General features: G+C 35.1%; 2 protein-coding genes across 7 annotated transcripts; one reads left to right on the top strand and one right to left on the bottom strand.

The window, feature by feature from the left end:
• The first annotated feature begins 1,581 nt into the window (after positions 1 to 1,581).
• Positions 1,582 to 6,277, top strand: LOC108205804 (uncharacterized). 6 transcript variants are annotated; one of them, XM_064087655.1, is made up of 9 exons: positions 1,582 to 1,737; positions 2,159 to 2,234; positions 2,511 to 2,706; positions 3,757 to 3,911; positions 4,175 to 4,318; positions 4,423 to 4,526; positions 4,653 to 4,679; positions 4,719 to 4,839; positions 5,949 to 6,277. In XM_064087655.1, the coding sequence occupies exons 2-9, from the start codon at positions 2,169 to 2,171 to the stop codon at positions 6,024 to 6,026; spliced, it is 891 nt and encodes a 296-aa protein (XP_063943725.1). In that variant the 5' UTR covers positions 1,582 to 1,737; positions 2,159 to 2,168; the 3' UTR covers positions 6,027 to 6,277. The 6 variants fall into 6 exon arrangements, with proteins under 6 accessions (XP_063943725.1, XP_063943724.1, XP_063943723.1 ...); XM_064087654.1 differs by having other exon boundaries at positions 4,653 to 4,685; XM_064087653.1 differs by having other exon boundaries at positions 4,653 to 4,685; positions 4,716 to 4,839.
• A 3,052-nt stretch (positions 6,278 to 9,329) lies between these two features.
• On the bottom strand, positions 9,330 to 13,085 carry LOC108206190 (cyprosin). The gene is made up of 14 exons (XM_017376411.2): positions 12,952 to 13,085; positions 11,993 to 12,353; positions 11,844 to 11,904; positions 11,665 to 11,759; positions 11,467 to 11,579; positions 11,184 to 11,352; positions 11,052 to 11,091; positions 10,855 to 10,919; positions 10,651 to 10,764; positions 10,481 to 10,548; positions 10,248 to 10,395; positions 9,845 to 9,964; positions 9,671 to 9,759; positions 9,330 to 9,599 (listed from the first exon to the last, which is right to left on the bottom strand). Exons 2-14 carry the CDS (start codon positions 12,338 to 12,340, stop codon positions 9,515 to 9,517), a joined length of 1,515 nt encoding a protein of 504 aa, XP_017231900.1. The 5' UTR covers positions 12,341 to 12,353; positions 12,952 to 13,085; the 3' UTR covers positions 9,330 to 9,514.
• Positions 13,086 to 16,556: the final 3,471 nt, after the last annotated feature.

Here is a 16,556-nt window from a genome sequence, read left to right as displayed (position 1 = left end):
CGTTTGTACAGTAAGGAGTTTGTACTGGAGTAAGACGCTTATTCCACTACAAACCACACTCCCATACAAACCTAAAAACCACTATTTCCACTCCCATTTTTGCTATGAGCACTCCAATCTTTTATTTTTTATTTTTTTTTAATTTTCAGGGGGGCCCACTGCTGACATCATCTGCCATGTCAGCACACTATTATGATATTTATTAAATATAAATACAAAAAATATACACTATTTAAAATTTTATTTTATAATTGAAATACTACTCACCTAAAAATATTGAAAATTTGTTAAAAAATGAGATTATTGCCGAATTAGAGTTTTTATCATATAGTTATATATTATATTTATAGTCATTCTAACGTGTGTGTGTGTCTAATGTTATTAAATCATAATAATGAAATTCTAAAAATCGGCCAAATTAACAGATTAATCGATAATCGGACGGATTTTGATCCGATTTGGTAAAAGTCCGGTTAAATCGATGTCTAATTGGTAAGTGATTTGAGTAATAGATCGAAAATCAGCCAGAATATAAAAATTTACAAAATTAATGGGAAAAATTAAAGTTAAAAAAATGATTATATATTATTTTAACATATATAATATTAAATTAATTTCAAATAATAATCATGTTAATTATTCCCATTAATTGCCGCTTTTCATTAAATAATAATTATAAATATTATATACTATTGGAGTTTTAATTATAAAGTAATTAATGTATATTAATGAATAGACATTAATGTCTAATAAATATGTTAGTATAAAAAGTCAATAATAACCTCACTATCTATGAATATATATGTATAAGGAGTAAGGATAGTTTAGTCTCAACGAATTAAATTACTCACAATTGCTAATGTCACGAAGGCGTGCGGAAGCGTGCTAACACGGCTAAAATTTTCGCCTAAGTGATGCGCCAACTCTACTCCTAGAGCTTGGCCAGCAATGCGCAGCTAACCCAACCTGCAAAAGGGGTTAGTAATAATCAACAGAATCACAAGAGCCACGATATTCGGGGAAACCCCCCCAACCTTTTTATTAACACAAAAAGGTCCTAACAATCTAGGCCAGCTGTCCTTATATATTGGGACCAGCTACCCACTAACTGCTAGAATACAAGAGTGCCTACTACAAAGCTCTTTCTCTCTCTAGAACTCTAAGTAGCTCTCACTGTATTTGCTCTCACTTCTCTCTACAAGTGATTGCTCTCCAACTCTGAGTGAATGAAGAGAATGAAGTTGCTCCTCCTTATATAGGTGGAGTCACGGGCTTTTGGGATGGCCTGAGGCCCATCCAATCTTCTCCATTAATGCTGAGATCTTTAAGATATGCTGACTCATCCTTGATTCTTTCCATGAATAAGAGATACGCCAAATCATGCTCCTGATCTTCTCCAACATTCTAGAAGCTTCTCCTTATCCCATATCTTTTATGACATGTCATATCTCCTCCTTCCATATTTGGAGATATGCCATTCATTACAAGATATGTATAAGATATATAATAGATTACACATGAAATTTATTATAAATTAAATTTTTGACATTTATATATAATTTTTTTAAAAAACAACATAAGAAAGTCGGCCTTGATATAATATATTCCAACAGCAATATATAAGTGAAAGCCGTGATGCACATTACAAATATCACATAAGTCGGCCTTGATAATTATATATTCCACCGATCGGAGAAAACAGGAGACTGAGAAACACCCAAATCGAAAGGCGTGTAGGTAAATTTAAGTAAGATTTATGTCTTTCTGTGTATATATCACTAATTATACAGGTGTTAATCCTTTAACTAAACCCTAGAATTCTTTCATCTGCTTTATCAGTTATTTCATACTATTTGATAGATTTGTCTCGTATAGTGTTTCTCCATAGTTTAGGTAATCTATCTGTTCTGTGTGTTCTTTTGGAATTTAGGGCTAATTTGGGGAATCACTTAGTATTGTGTGTTTTATAATCAATGAAATTAGTTGCAGTGGAGCTAAGAGTTGGATTTAGACTTTATCTTGTAGTAGTTATTTTTTCGAGTGGAGATTTCGTATTTTAAAGGAATGATATTTGTAGAGGGATTGTTGTTATATGTATGTTTTCGAGAGTGCTTTGGCAATTTATTCGAATTGCCCTATTGACTTGTATGCAATTTAGGGTATTCGGTATGGAAAATCGATGGGCCAAGATGGAAGCGCGCATGAGAGACGAAAGACAACAGATACCGGAGGAGGTAAGTTGGTGAAAAATGGTATTATTACCGGATGTTTTAGGATTATGGTCTTGTATCATTTTGATTTTTTCCATTGGCTTCTGTTCTGGTTTATGATGATTGGTCATGGCCAATTTATGCTTTTCGAAGAATGTCATCCAGGAGGAATTTTCTTTATATGTTACTCTGAAACAAAATCAGCTTGTCCCGTATTTAGTTAATGCGATATTATTATGATTGTTTGGTTTTGGTATGTACAAAACATATAGTGATGGCTTGTTTGTTTTTCTGTTACAGGCAGACGAGGCTTTAGTTCTTGAAGGTCTTGCAGAGGATTTTCGTTTGCCAATCAATCACAGGCCGACAGAAAATGTGGATCTAGATAATGTAGAGCAAGCATCTTTGGATACACAACTGACATCATCTAATGTCGGGTTTAGGCTACTCCAGAAGATGGGCTGGAAAGGGAAGGGCCTTGGGAAAAATGAACAAGGTATGTCCTTAAAACGATTTGCAGTAATTAATATAATATGATGCTTATATTAGTTTAATTCATTGTAGAGGTCGTGGTTCATAGATCTTCTTTTTGTGCTGTGTAGCTGGTTATTCTCTGGGCTTATATTAATGTTTAAGTAAGTTTTGTTATAAATATTTATTATCCCAATATACCATGCATCCTAATATCTGGTAGCTACATCTTATCAATATCATGTTGCATTGCATAAGTTGTAAAAATCCCAGCCCGTGTTATTTAACCTCTTAAAGCGTGGTTTGCAAAATAATGCATATGCTGAAAATTAAAGGAGATTTATATTCTGATTATTATGCATGGGGAGATTTGCTTTTTGAAAGTACTTTTTGTTGGTAGTTTAAAATGTAGAAGTCTTGCACCATGCTTCAAGTAAGAAAATGGAAAAGTCTGGGAGTTATATATAAGTAGCACCCATGGGGCCACTATTTAAGTTTCCAACTTATAATCAACAAATTACTCTATCATATAGGACAATAGTTACTCTATGATCACACTACAACTGTTACTCTTATTACACATAAGCCTTACAATTGTTTTTTCAATTTATTTCACCTTACTCTTCTTTCTTCTCCGATCCTCCTTTTAGTCTTGTTTTTTCTGTAGTATGCCTTCTTGGATTTTTCACCATCAGTGGTCTATATTTTTGAATACCCTACTCAGCCACCCACTTTCTGCCAAATTGTCTTGAGTGGGCTGGCAGTGAAACCATGTTGAAATTGTCATATTCATTTTTCTATTTCAAAAAGCCTGTTCTTGCCAACTTCAAATAGCACATCTTCTGGGCTTTATGTTACCCGAATTCAGAACTGAATACTGTTTTGCACTTAATGTATTATTTTGTTGTTGATTTTTTACATGACAATAATGATTCTTTGTGCCTTTACTTGGTAGAACTGCCCAATTATTTAGCACTTCAGAACATTTCCCTAATGTTTTGTGTCCATTCAATGGTGCTTTTTAAAAAGATTGTAAAATAAAATCTGATCATGTATCATTGTAATTATGTAAAAGGAATAACTGAGCCGATCAAATCGGGGATCAGGGATCCGAGATTAGGGATTGGGAAACAAGAGGAAGATGATTATTTTACTGCAGAAGAAAATATTCAGCGGAAGAAACTTGATATTGAAGTTGAGGAGACTGAAGAAATTGCAAAGAAGCGAGAGGTATGTTAATTCCTGTTAACTTGTAGACAGTATAGATGACTAATAGTGAAAGTAGCTTCCAGAATTAGATGATGAGAGTTGATACTTTACTTTTTCTGAAACCTATATCCATTAACAGAAGGCAGCATATATATATGTTTGTCTTTTGACGGGAATGGTATATCATAAGGAAAGATCAAGTTTTGGAGGTCTTGAGAATTTCGTGCAGTTTTTATTACCTGGTGGCTTCTACTGCCTGCTTCCTGCACATTATGAACATCCAGGTTTTAGCAGAACGTGAGCAGAAAATTCAAACGGAGGTGAAGGAAATTCGCAAGGTGTTCTTCTGTGAGCTATGCAACAAGCAATACAAGTTGGCCGTGGAGTTTGAAGGTCACCTGAGCTCTTATGATCACAACCACAGAAAGGTAAAGTAATCATTAGTCTTTTTTTAAACTTGCAGGCCTTGTTTACTTCTATGGTCGTCAGGGTATTCTTAATATATCGTCTTATTAATTATATATTTTAACAGCGATTTAAGGAAATGAGAGAAATGCACGGGAGTAGCAGTCGTGATGACAGGCAAAAGCGTGAACAACAACGCCAGGAGAGGGAGATGGCGAAATTTGCTCAAATGTACACATGCATCTTTACCTAATTCTGTAAATTGCAATTTCTTTTACTAGATATCAGATGTTGATCATTGTTTCAAGTTAGTATAATATATAACAAGTGTTGAGAGGTTCTTCATCTTACAAACAGGGCTGATGCTCATAAGCAGCAGCAGCAGCAGCAGCAGCAGCAGCAGCAGCAGCAGCAGCAGCAACAACAAGATGAATCTGGAACTGAAGCGGTCACCTCCTCAGGGAAAAGTGTTACAGCGCTGGCAGATCAGGATCAACGGAAGGTGCTAAAATTTGGATTTTCGTCAAAAAGTGGCACCTCCAAGGTACATAATGCCATTAGAGAGATCCAAGGGTGACAAAAATTTGGATTTATGTTTTGTATGCTTGAATGTGCATAAACATAGGAGGAGGTTGTAAAATAAGACAGACAATACCAACTAAAGAATCTACAAGTAAAAAAGGATTTGAGAACTTCTAGAGGTGAAAAGTTGACTTAATATTTTCTGCCCGATTTAGATGTTTTACTAGTAAAAGCTTTATAATCATGACATTTAGTTTTCATGAAATATGATATAGAAAATAGCAACGAGTATTGGTCTTCATTCTGCAATGGGATTCAGTATCAAAGAGATGTGACAGGGTTCTCTGGCTAGATACAAGTAATCACAAATAGACATATCGGAAAACAACAGCAACAGTATCTGGAACTAAACAATAGATTGTTTACATGGTTAGACCAATAATGACCTCTGGTCTGTACAAAGGGCAGAAAAAAGAGTTGTTCTAAAGCCTTGTACAGAGATGAAGACCCAAAGGAAATAGGAGAGATGTTTTTTAGTGGTGGGTTAAGTAGTTGCCTTTTGAGGGTACAAGTTGTTTTTTTTATCATCTGCTTGAATATTATTATATAATAATTTTAAATCATCTTAAAAGACTGCTTTAGGGAATGCATCTTATCAGATAACATAATTCGAGCCTCGCTTTGCCTTGTATCTTATGTTTATTTTATCAGTATTTATGTTTTGGTAGGTGATTTGTTATTAAGTACAGGGGAAAGGGAGGTATGAATCAAGCTCTTGACCTCTCTTGCGAGTAGGACCTTTTTCCACACCTGGATATAATATCTGTGTCATCCTCTAGACGCTAGTATCATTCTTAGTTTTTAATATGCAATCTCTTTTGGTCAATCATTTGACTTGAAAGAGTCATTTTACTACTTTTAAAATTCATATTAGATATCGTGATTCTGTTGAAAAATTGATGAGTGAGTTATTTTGCAAGTAGAACGTCCTATTGGAGATTGTCGCTTGAATTGATTTTGTATATTCTTGTTTGCTTGTTTTAGAGCTTTTTTTACATAAAGTTGTTTCCTGCCTGTTTGCATCTGTTGTATGGCAAATTAATATTCCTATATGTAATTTTTTTTCTTCAGAGTTCCTTTGGCAATGCTGCTAAGAAGCCCAAAAAACCGGTTGTCTCTGTTTTTAGCAATGATAGTGACGATGAGTAATGACCAAAGATTCCATGGCTTCCTCATGAGACTCTTAGAGCAACAAGTGGATTACGGGGTGCATTCATTACTAAATGTTACCTCACAAGTTTCTGGCACTTGTATTTGTATATTAGTACAATGGGGCGATGGCTTGCTTATGTATACCTTATATTTAAAGTTTTTTGTGTTTCTTTTTGGACATCTGATTTCTTAAAACCTTCATATGGGTGCAAAATTGTTATAATATGCAGTTTGGTGATAATAGTTTATTTATCGTTTGTGGTGGTCTGGTGGATTATGGATAGATGGGCTTCAAGTGCATACCCACTAGATATGGGTAGAAAGTCTGGCCAGAAAATCTTTAGTCCGTCATTACGATTTTAAATATCTGTAGCAGTTATAGAGGGGCGTTTGGTCATGAATGATATTTATATCCAACTGTATCATATGACTGAGGTCTTTGTGACTGGAGGTGTGGATTACATCCCGCCTCATGTCTTTCAATTTACTGAGTTGTGCGCTATAATCAATGCTGTATTGGAAGACACCTTCCTGATCGGTGAGTCGTGTTTGTCAAGTACAAGCCTACAACAAAGCGAGTGCATCTATTTCTAAATATATGGTTTCTTATTATACAGATGTTGTTGGCATTCTGGAACAAGTACAATCAATCATGAACTTCAGAAACAAATATAATGAAGAAAAATCCTGCATCCAGTTTACAATCAATGATATGCAGTTTGTGTTTCGCTTTTTAATCACTAATCTTATAGAAATATTACATGGTGGAGGATTCAAACTTTTTATCCATCTCTTAATAGCACTTGGGCGGAAGTTACATTCTACAATGAAATGGCTCAATCTTTTGCTCAACGACTCAATGCTGCTGACGAACATCGAATAATCGTTATCATCTCAAGCTGTAAAGCAAAATTCATACAAGGTAGTTCTCAAAAAATTACATTTATGTTTTCTAATATATTCATGAGGTAATTGCATATCGCACCCCCTAAGTATCGTTCAAAAACGATAGAGTACCTATACTTTAAGAAACTCAACTCGCACCCTTTATCTTTACTTCTCAAAACCGAGATACACCCCTTGCCGTTAACTTCCGTTAACTCAGTGCACTCCGTTAAGTCACTATATATATAATTGCAATTCGGACCCCCTAACTTACGTTCAAAAACGATATTGTACCCGTACTTTTGGAAACCCAAATCGCACCACCTATCTTTACATTTCAAGAACGATACGCACCCCCTCCGTTGAATTCCGTTACCTTCCGTTAAAATACTCTTCCGTCTCAATTTACATGTCCCTTTTGCTTTTTGAGAAGTCAAATTGACTAATTTTTGATCAACTTATTAAAACAATATTTATTTATTATTTTAGAAAATAGAAAGTTACATATTAAAATATACTAGATTTTGTTTTAAAAAAATATCATCAAAAAGTAAATCTAGCCTATTTTAATAGAGGTAAATAATAGGGGGTCCGAATTGCAATTAACTCTATTATTTGCGAAATTCGGGCCCTCTATTATTTGTGAAAACAAATAGACTAGATTTACTTTTTTTAATAGTTGGTCAAAAATTAGTCAATTTGACTTCTTAAAAAGCAAAAGGGACATATAAATTGAGACGGAAGAGTATTTTAACGGAAGGTAACGGAATTCAACGGAGGGGGTGCGTATCGTTCTTGAAATATAAAGATAGGTGGTGCGATTTGGGTTTTTAAAAGTACGGGTACAATATCGTTTTTGAACGTAAGTTAGGGGGTCTGAATTGCAATTATATATATAGTGACTTAACGGAATGCACTGAGTTAACGGAAGTTAACGGCAGGGGGCGCATCTCGGTTTTGAGAAGTAAAGATAAGGGGTGCGAGTTGAATTTCTTAAAGTATAGGTACTCTATCGTTTTTGAACGATACTTAGGGGGTGCGATATGCAATTACCTCTATATTCATAAAACATTGTAACATTAATGTTTTAGGTGAGCCAAAGTTGTCAAACTTGCAAGCAACAAGATTCTTCATAAATCATAATCATGAGCCTGTCGAGGATCTGAGGAACGCGTTAAGGTTTGTACTTTAAACAACAAAATTGAAAGATGAATTTGAGCCTGTGAACTTAAATAAGTATGCATGGATACATGTTGGCAAATTGGTGTAACAACCACTGAGCTAATCAAGTACAAGGACTCAAACAAAAGGATCTGCTACTTCCACAACCTGAAGATGCTTGGCCTGTTGATCCGTTATGTTCTTTATCTTAGTTATTATACTATTCTGTAATAATGTATGGGAACTCGCTACTGTGGCTATCTTTGCATTTGATCTCCTCGGCATATTCTGCAACATGTACTCTAACGTTATATATGTAATCTAACGTGCAGCTTCGCATTACTATTTTCATGAATCATGGCAAAACAAGTATCAAATTATTTCTTTGTTAATTTGAAGAGCCCAGCAACTCGGGCAAAAAATCTAGTATTTGTATATTAGTACAATGGGGCAATGGCTTGCTTATGTATACCTTATATTTAAAGTTTTTGTGTTTCTTTTTGGACATCTGATTTCTTAAAACCTTCATATGGGTGCAAAATTGTTATAATATGCAGTTTGGTGATAATAGTTTATTTATCGTTTATGGTGGTCTGGTGGATTATGGATAGATGGGCTTCAAGTGCATACCCACTAGATATGGGTAGAAAGTCTGGCCAGAAAATCTTTAGTCTTTCGTTACGATTATAAATATCTGTAGCAGTTGTAGAGGGCTGTTTGGTCAAACTTAAAAAAAGTGGATTTTTTGTTTAAAATAAGGAAGTGGATTAGAAGTGATAAATAAATAACTCAATAAAGTGTTTGAAAAAAAAAGTAAAAAAGAAGCTAACATTCTTAATATCTTAAAAGTGTTTAATTACACAAACAGGTTAATACAAGTAGGTTATTTGATATTGATGATTTAGTTGTGATAATTAGGATCGAACCGGCACGTGCTCTTCGGACTATTATAATCTTCAGTATTTATATCAACAGATTTCTCTCAAAGTATACAAATTTCTCTCGATTAACTTGGCAAGAGGAAAAGTTTCTCCTGAATCTTGATGCCCTTGTTCAAAATTCTCTTTCCGTTAACTGTTAATTTTCTTGTGTTTGGCAAGTCAATTAGTTTTCTGATATTCCTAAATGAGTTCATTTTAATTTGAAATCATTCATGTTAGTTGTGATCTCCTTTTGTTTTCTGAATGTGGTGTACACAAGTCCAAAAATTTTGTCCTTCTTCTTGAGTTCATTTTAATATTAGTGTAGTCTAAATTGGATGCTCAAATGTTGAATCAATGTTTCATTTGTTTTCTGTGCAGAGCACATCAAGCAATGCTGCAAATGCCCAGTTGTGAACTGATATTCTGCATACATTATGGAATATATTACATAACTTTATTCAGGAGCCATAACAACCTCTAGCTTCAACAGAATTAACTCTGAGCAACTCCAATACGCTAAGCAGCCTCGGCAAAACCCAGCTGTAGATTACCATAGTCGAAGACTGTGTGATACACGCCCATGAACACATCTCCAAGAATCCTGCACGCAAAATTCAAATCAATTTCTTCGTATGAGGCTTATACAACCACCATTGTTGATTTGTTACGTACCACAGAGGGCCACTAGGAGGCGGCACATCAAGAGCTATAAACCCGCTGAGACAGGTAACAGCAGGGCCTTCTCCAGTCTTAAGTATATACTGCAATCAAGTTTATAGGTAAAGAAGATTGAACAAGAAGTACATTGAGTTCTAACAGGTGTATAAAACATCTGAAATTTCAAACCTGTTCAGGAGTGAGACTAAAAGCTTGTTTCCCGATGGTGAAAGTAATGTTTGGCATATCGGAAATACTTTTGCAGTTGATTGCAGATTCTCCCATTGGGCTTGGTATGCTTTCACAGAGCTGGTAAAACATTCACAATACGCATGGATGTTCTCTCAGCTCTAATAACCATATCATACAAGGCGGAAACAGGGCGGATCTAGTAAGGAGCACGGGGAACACGTGTCCCCCCTAATTTTTTTTGACACTTTCTCACCATTACAAATTTTACAAAATTATAGAAGTACTCCCTTAAAATTTGAAAATAAATATATATTATCTGAAAATTTGCTTGGTGCCCTCATGAAATCCCATGCTAGATCTGCCCCTGACGATAAAGTATATACATGTTTTAGTTGTTTACCTGATTCGCGTAATTCAGCACTATCTCCTTAGTCTCGCTTTGTTTCAGCTGATATTGGACCCAAGAAACAATCAATTCACATGCAGTGCACAAAAGGTCATCCTGAACCCCTACGGTCTTGTTCTCGACTACTGTTTTGATATTTGAACTGCAGATCAGTTTTAACTTTTTAAGATTTCATGAAATTGCTCTAGTTAACACACAAATTTACAGTACAGCAAGTGTTTCCTAACCTCACATGTGTGTTGCCTGCGTTTAAGAAGCATAATCCGACCTGTGAACATACTGCATCGGGTACTACCTGCAACAGAGGAAGTAACTTGTTAAATCAAATATCGCCAGGCGCAAAAATGTACAGAGGTTAAAATGCTTAGATAAATGGAAATAACAAATTTTAACCAACCCCTGATACTAAAAGATCCCAGATAATATCTCCATATAGACTAACAACTTCTTTACATTCCATGCTCACTATTCCTTCTGCCCCAATGGCATGGTTGATTTGAGCTACAACAGCCTGAAATCGATGCACTGATAAACCAAGTATTGTAGAAAGTAAAAGCTCAGAGGCCAACAGAAAAAAAATTGAGATTCATAATCACTGTACAGTTGGACCAGCAAGTAAGGATGTTCCAGAATCAACTATAGCAGCACAGCCCCCATCGCAATAGCCTATAAGAAGAATACGCCAAGTCAATAAACTACTAAGGTCTTATCTGGCATAATTCAAGAGCTAGAGGAATGTATTAGAGATTCTTTTGTGGTAATGTGGTTTTTACACGAACTGAGAAGAGTTAAAACAACCTGTTGACATGTTCCCGATGATGAAATCGTCCATCTCAAACTGAAAGGAGATGATGTAATGAGGAGCTATGGTACAAGAACATACAGGCATATCTATTGGAAAACTGTAGAAGATTTCTTCTGTGTACACACCTGCCAGTAGCCTTTTTCAGTTACCGGAACATATGTATGGTTCCCCTTGAAATGTTTTGGATCAACACCGCCAAAAACAAGCTCACCACCCTCTTCTGCATCTTGGTTTCGGTTAAGCCAAAAAGAGAACACTTCCTCACCTACAAGACCTTGATCCACCATATTGTACCTGTACATTCAGAAAGAATATATATGTTGAAGACAGTAAAATAAAGATAAGCAATAATGTGGCTCTCCCTCTTTCCAATTAAAATATGATAAAAATTTAATAGGAAATAAGTACCAAGGTGGAACTACATTGCCAACTGAGATTTCCTGGAATCCAAGTCCAAGAATTCCATCAAATACTGCAAGTACAAATGTAAGACTTCCTTCTTTCGTCACCTCTATGAAAACCTAGAATTGTATAAATGAAGAGGCTCAAAATGTGCATGAACCAATTTGAGGTATCTAAAATGATTAAAACTAGATCAAGACTCACTTGGTCTTTTATTACAAGATCACCAATTTCAACATTGTCTTGACTTAAGAAGCCAGAAACTGATCCGGATCCATACACTATAGCAGCATCTTCTCCTGTTAACACGACTAAGTGGTATTAATGATCTATATATTGATTCATTTGTTCTGTAGTGAACTTTATCCTACTTTACGTCTTACCAACTTCAGTATATGTACTGGATTTCTTAGCCTTGTACTTCGAGTGGAACCAGCAAGCAATCTGCATGTAGTTTGATGTTTTGATACATTAAGATGTGAAGAAACTAGGAATCATATAAGATAGTGAAGTAAATCTTCTCAAGGCTCACAGAAAAATAGCACTTTGAGGATGGAACCCATAGATTTGAACTGCCAGTATCAAATATGACTGAAAATTTCTGGGGTGGTGACCCAATACTGATTTCTCCATAGTATTGAGCATCCAAGTAGTTCTTAAGAGGTAAAATATCTCCAGCAGCATCTCCTAGATTGTTACGCGTATCTGCAGATTTCCCATACGTGCTTTCCAGTCTCGTGCTTCTAGCAGCCTTTATAGTATCAAGATCCAACTGACGCTTCTTTAAACCAATTCTAAGTAAGCCTTCAGCGGAAGCATGAAGGATAGTAAAGGCGAAAACCCATAAGCAGAAAGCTGCCAAGAGATGCTTGTGCCCCATGCTTGGAGAATTCCTGTTCAATGAATTACCAGTACTAACCTTTGTTATGCTCTGTCTGCGACAGCAGTATAATATTCTTGAAAATGCACAGACAACAAGCTGGCGTCCATTTTTAGGTCGAGAGTGGATCACAGACGCCTATTTTTGGGAATAATTTTACCTTCATGTCCTTAATTAAATATGAGAATATTGGGGGTCGTAGGGAATTGAACTTGAGTTTTTGGGAGGGGGCTTACCAGATCATACTAACAGGATGTACTTCATTTTAAAATCTAGAGATTAAATATTTTTTGTGACTATGGTCTAGGAGGATGAATCTATAACATGTTCATATCCAATAAGCTCGACTGAAAAGGGAAGAAATACCCCTAGTTTATAGCTTTATATGTGGATCAAAAGCATAGAAAAACAAAATAGTACTACTCTTAATCTCAATATCTTCAAATAAACATGATAAAATCAGCAGCAGCAGCAGCATGATATGATAAAAGCAAATTCACAGACTGTTTAAGCCCTGTAAAAATGTCATATTAAATTATAGCTATGATCAATACAACCCATGTTTAGTGTGTGTGTGTAGAAGATGATGAAGCAAGGCAGAGAAGTCATACCTTTGCTGAGAGTAAAACTTTGAGAATGGTAGAGACTAGAGAGTATTTACTACTCTAGATAGTAACAGCATTACATGAAGAATGAGTAACAGCAAGAGCCACAGTTTTCTGGTAATCAATGCCCAACCTACCTAACCAACGTTCATTCTATGTTGATATAATGTTAATGTTCTGGGGGCCACATGCAGTTCGATATCAGTTCTGCCATTTTTGTCATTCTTGATTAACCCTGGCAGTTGCATTGCTCACTCGCACAGGACAGTGATGTTAAGCGGATGTAAACCCAAGTCTGTGTCGCAAAGACAAAGAATATTTGTTTTCAATACAAATAGTTAGGAAATTAAACTCCATGAGAATATGATGTCATTCCGGGAAGAATCAAAACACAAATTCATGTAGCCTTGTTCATAACTCCGAATGATAGGATGTCTTCGACGGCTTGTGTCGAAAGTTCTCTTGATGGACATAATCGGACAGCATGTCCATGGCATAAGAATCATAAAATTGATGGTTTTTGAATTTAGGAGAGTAATAAATTTGATAATTCTTGAATCAAGAATTTTTTTTCGAATGGATGCGAATCCAAGTTCACATTCGCATGATGATTCTTAAATTAAGAAAGATTTTTAAATAAATGTGAATCCAAATCACACAGCTATAAAGATAAAAAATTCTTCCTGACATGAATGAGATGGGGAGAATTAAAAAATTCAGTTATATTCAAAGATCCCACCAAGTAATTAAAGGCGAAAAGGTTAGTTAACTGCAAACAGTTGACCACTTAATATTAAATAATACAAAAAGAGGACAAATTAGTCCATTTTTCATTCATATATTCTCTAATAATTGACTCTTTCGACTTTTTTTTTTCTTGAAAAAATATATACAATAATAAATTATTCAAACCAAAGTTTGATTACTTGTATAAAGGATCTCAATCCTCAATTCTTCATCTAGATTGATATTCATCTACCATTTCTATTTAATATTTTTAAAGAATAAACATGGTAGTATTTTTTGACTAAAAATTAAAACTTAAATTTAGATAAGGAAGAAAATGTACATGTATTTGAGTAGAAAGCTTAAGCTTTACAACTCTGCAAGTCAAGACGTACAAAGATGGAAGAACTCGTGATCATTTATTGTTCTGTTCAGCACATAAAAACCATCAGTAGCCGATTAATAATATCTTGAGTTACCATATCAAAAACTCAGAAAATATATGTTTCAACATTATTTTTCATTTGCACAAGCGAGGAAGAGTGGATCAGTGGAGGAGAATCTGGCTACAGCCTAGAGGCGCGGGTGTCCCAGCCTCTCTAATAAATAAACTTTAACCTTTTAATATTAATTTTTATAAATATAGAAGTGTCCTAATAAATTTAGAAATTAAAAAAAAAAACTCGAGAAGTGTCCTCGTAATTTACAAAATTAAAAAAAAATGGGAATCATAATTTCGGAGACCAGGTATCTTGAAACTGAAAATTCTAATCATTTTGGTATAATATATATGCTGGAAAATTTTGAACCATTGAAATGCATGTGCACGTGAATGGAACCCTCGACCGCAACTACGTCTGTATTTTTCCAGAAGCTTGATAATCATCTTAATTAGGAACCCAGGTTCGTCTAAAATGACACTTGATCAATTATTGAGCGAGTCATAGAATTGAAATATTTTATTCAATGCATGGGAGTTCCTTGGCTCTCAAGTTCACTGACTTTTGCCTAAATTCAATCCAGCAAGTCGAGTCAATAATTACGTAATTTCTGCAGCGTAGCCACAGACGAGGTTGATGAGTAATATGACACAAATATTTGATCTGACTGCATGTAGAAACTGACGCTAGGCTCTTAATATTCAATTTTACAAATTTTAAATGCTAGAGATATATACATCTCTACGTATAAACTGATTAGAGTATTGCAAACTATTTATCACTAGAATGGTGCTATCCATTAAGTTGACGGATCTGCATGGCCTATCGAGAATTTGCAATTACTAGATTAATTTTACATTTTTATATGTATGATTTCCTTTTGAATCAACATGATTAATACAATAACTATGAGTAGACATGCAATCTACGTGTAACTTACTTAGAAGTAGATGAGTGTTATTTCTAAATGAAGGGAATACATCGCCCAATTGACTTTTCTACGTATGTATAAAAATCAAATTTAATTGTTAACATTATTGTTTTTTACTTTTCAGAATAAAGAAATATATCAAATTTTATTCGTAAAAAAAAAATATTAGGTACCGAGTCAAACAATAAATAAAGTATATATTTATCAGTTGTTGCCCATGAACACATATTAAGTACTAAAATCTATGGATTTGGAAGCATGTGTTCATGGCAACACGCTAGACAAACGTAAACCCTGTATTTATTAGTTAGTTAAAAAAATAAAATACAATATATATCAGTTAGATTCCAGGGCAACCCAGTCAAAGGAGAATAAACAAGTTAGCAAGCAATTGAATATTCATTTGAAGAAGAAGAATAACTATATATAATACCATACCAGTACTTGGAGTTATATTGTTTATTTAAAGGTGAAGACTAGTATGCACCAAATTAATGGGAAAATGCGTTCTCAATACCTTGGCAAAGCTTCAAGGCCCCTTTCTCTAATATTTCTCCTGCACATCTTCTTTCTTTTATTTCTCTCTTATGGATCCTCCGCAGCATCAGCAGACGCCACAAGGACTACCATCATCGGTGTAGTCATCGATGAGGATTCTCGAGTTGGTAAAGACCAGAAAACAGCTATCAAAATTGCAGCTGAAAACTTGAGCTCCACAAATCATAAACTGATATTTCATTTTCGAAACATTAGCTCTGGCAACCCTCTTCAAGCAGCTACTTCAGGTTAGATCTCTTCTTTACTCCCTTTACGTATTTCTTCATAAGCCTTGTCGTTAGATTTTGTTACTTAGGTGCATGATCTTTAACTCATGCCATGTTATCAAGATTACACCATCAAGATATTTCAGGAAAAAAAAAAACAATCTAAGTCTCCCGTGAGCCTGAGCTCTGATACCATGTTAAATGACCAATTCTATTCTGATTTATTTACGTGGGATAACTAAAGCATGGCATTGTTTTATGTTTGTTAATCCATTTCATGTTCATATGAATTGCAGCTGATCAGTTGATTAAAGCTGAGAAAGTCCAAGTACTTATTGTATCCCTAGCATGGCAAGAAGCTGCAATAGTCGCTGATGTTGGCAACCGGGCTCAAGTGGCTGTTGTTTCACTTGCAGCTTCTGATAATTCTCCGACATTAACACATTTAAGGTGGCCTTTTCTGATTAAAATGGACAGCAACAGCTCCAGAGAGATGGAAAGTGTTGCAGCAATTGTCCATTCCTATGACTGGAAAAAAGTTGTAGTTATTTATGAAGACGACGCGTATGGAGATCCTGGAACACTGGCTGTGCTATCCCAAGCGCTTAATGATATGGGTTCGGAAATTGAACATCGCTTAGTCCTTCCTCCATACTCTTCTTTATCCGACCCTCGAGGGTTTATTGGTGATGAGGTAGTCAAGTTACTGAGTAAAAAATCCCGCGTTTATATTGTACTTATCCTCAGTGA

Source organism: Daucus carota, chromosome 2 (genome assembly GCF_001625215.2).
Source record: "Daucus carota subsp. sativus chromosome 2, DH1 v3.0, whole genome shotgun sequence".
Classification (NCBI taxonomy): Eukaryota; Viridiplantae; Streptophyta; class Magnoliopsida; order Apiales; family Apiaceae; genus Daucus; species Daucus carota.
Note: the sequence above shows the minus strand (reverse complement) of the source record. Positions and strands in the feature narration are given on the sequence as shown.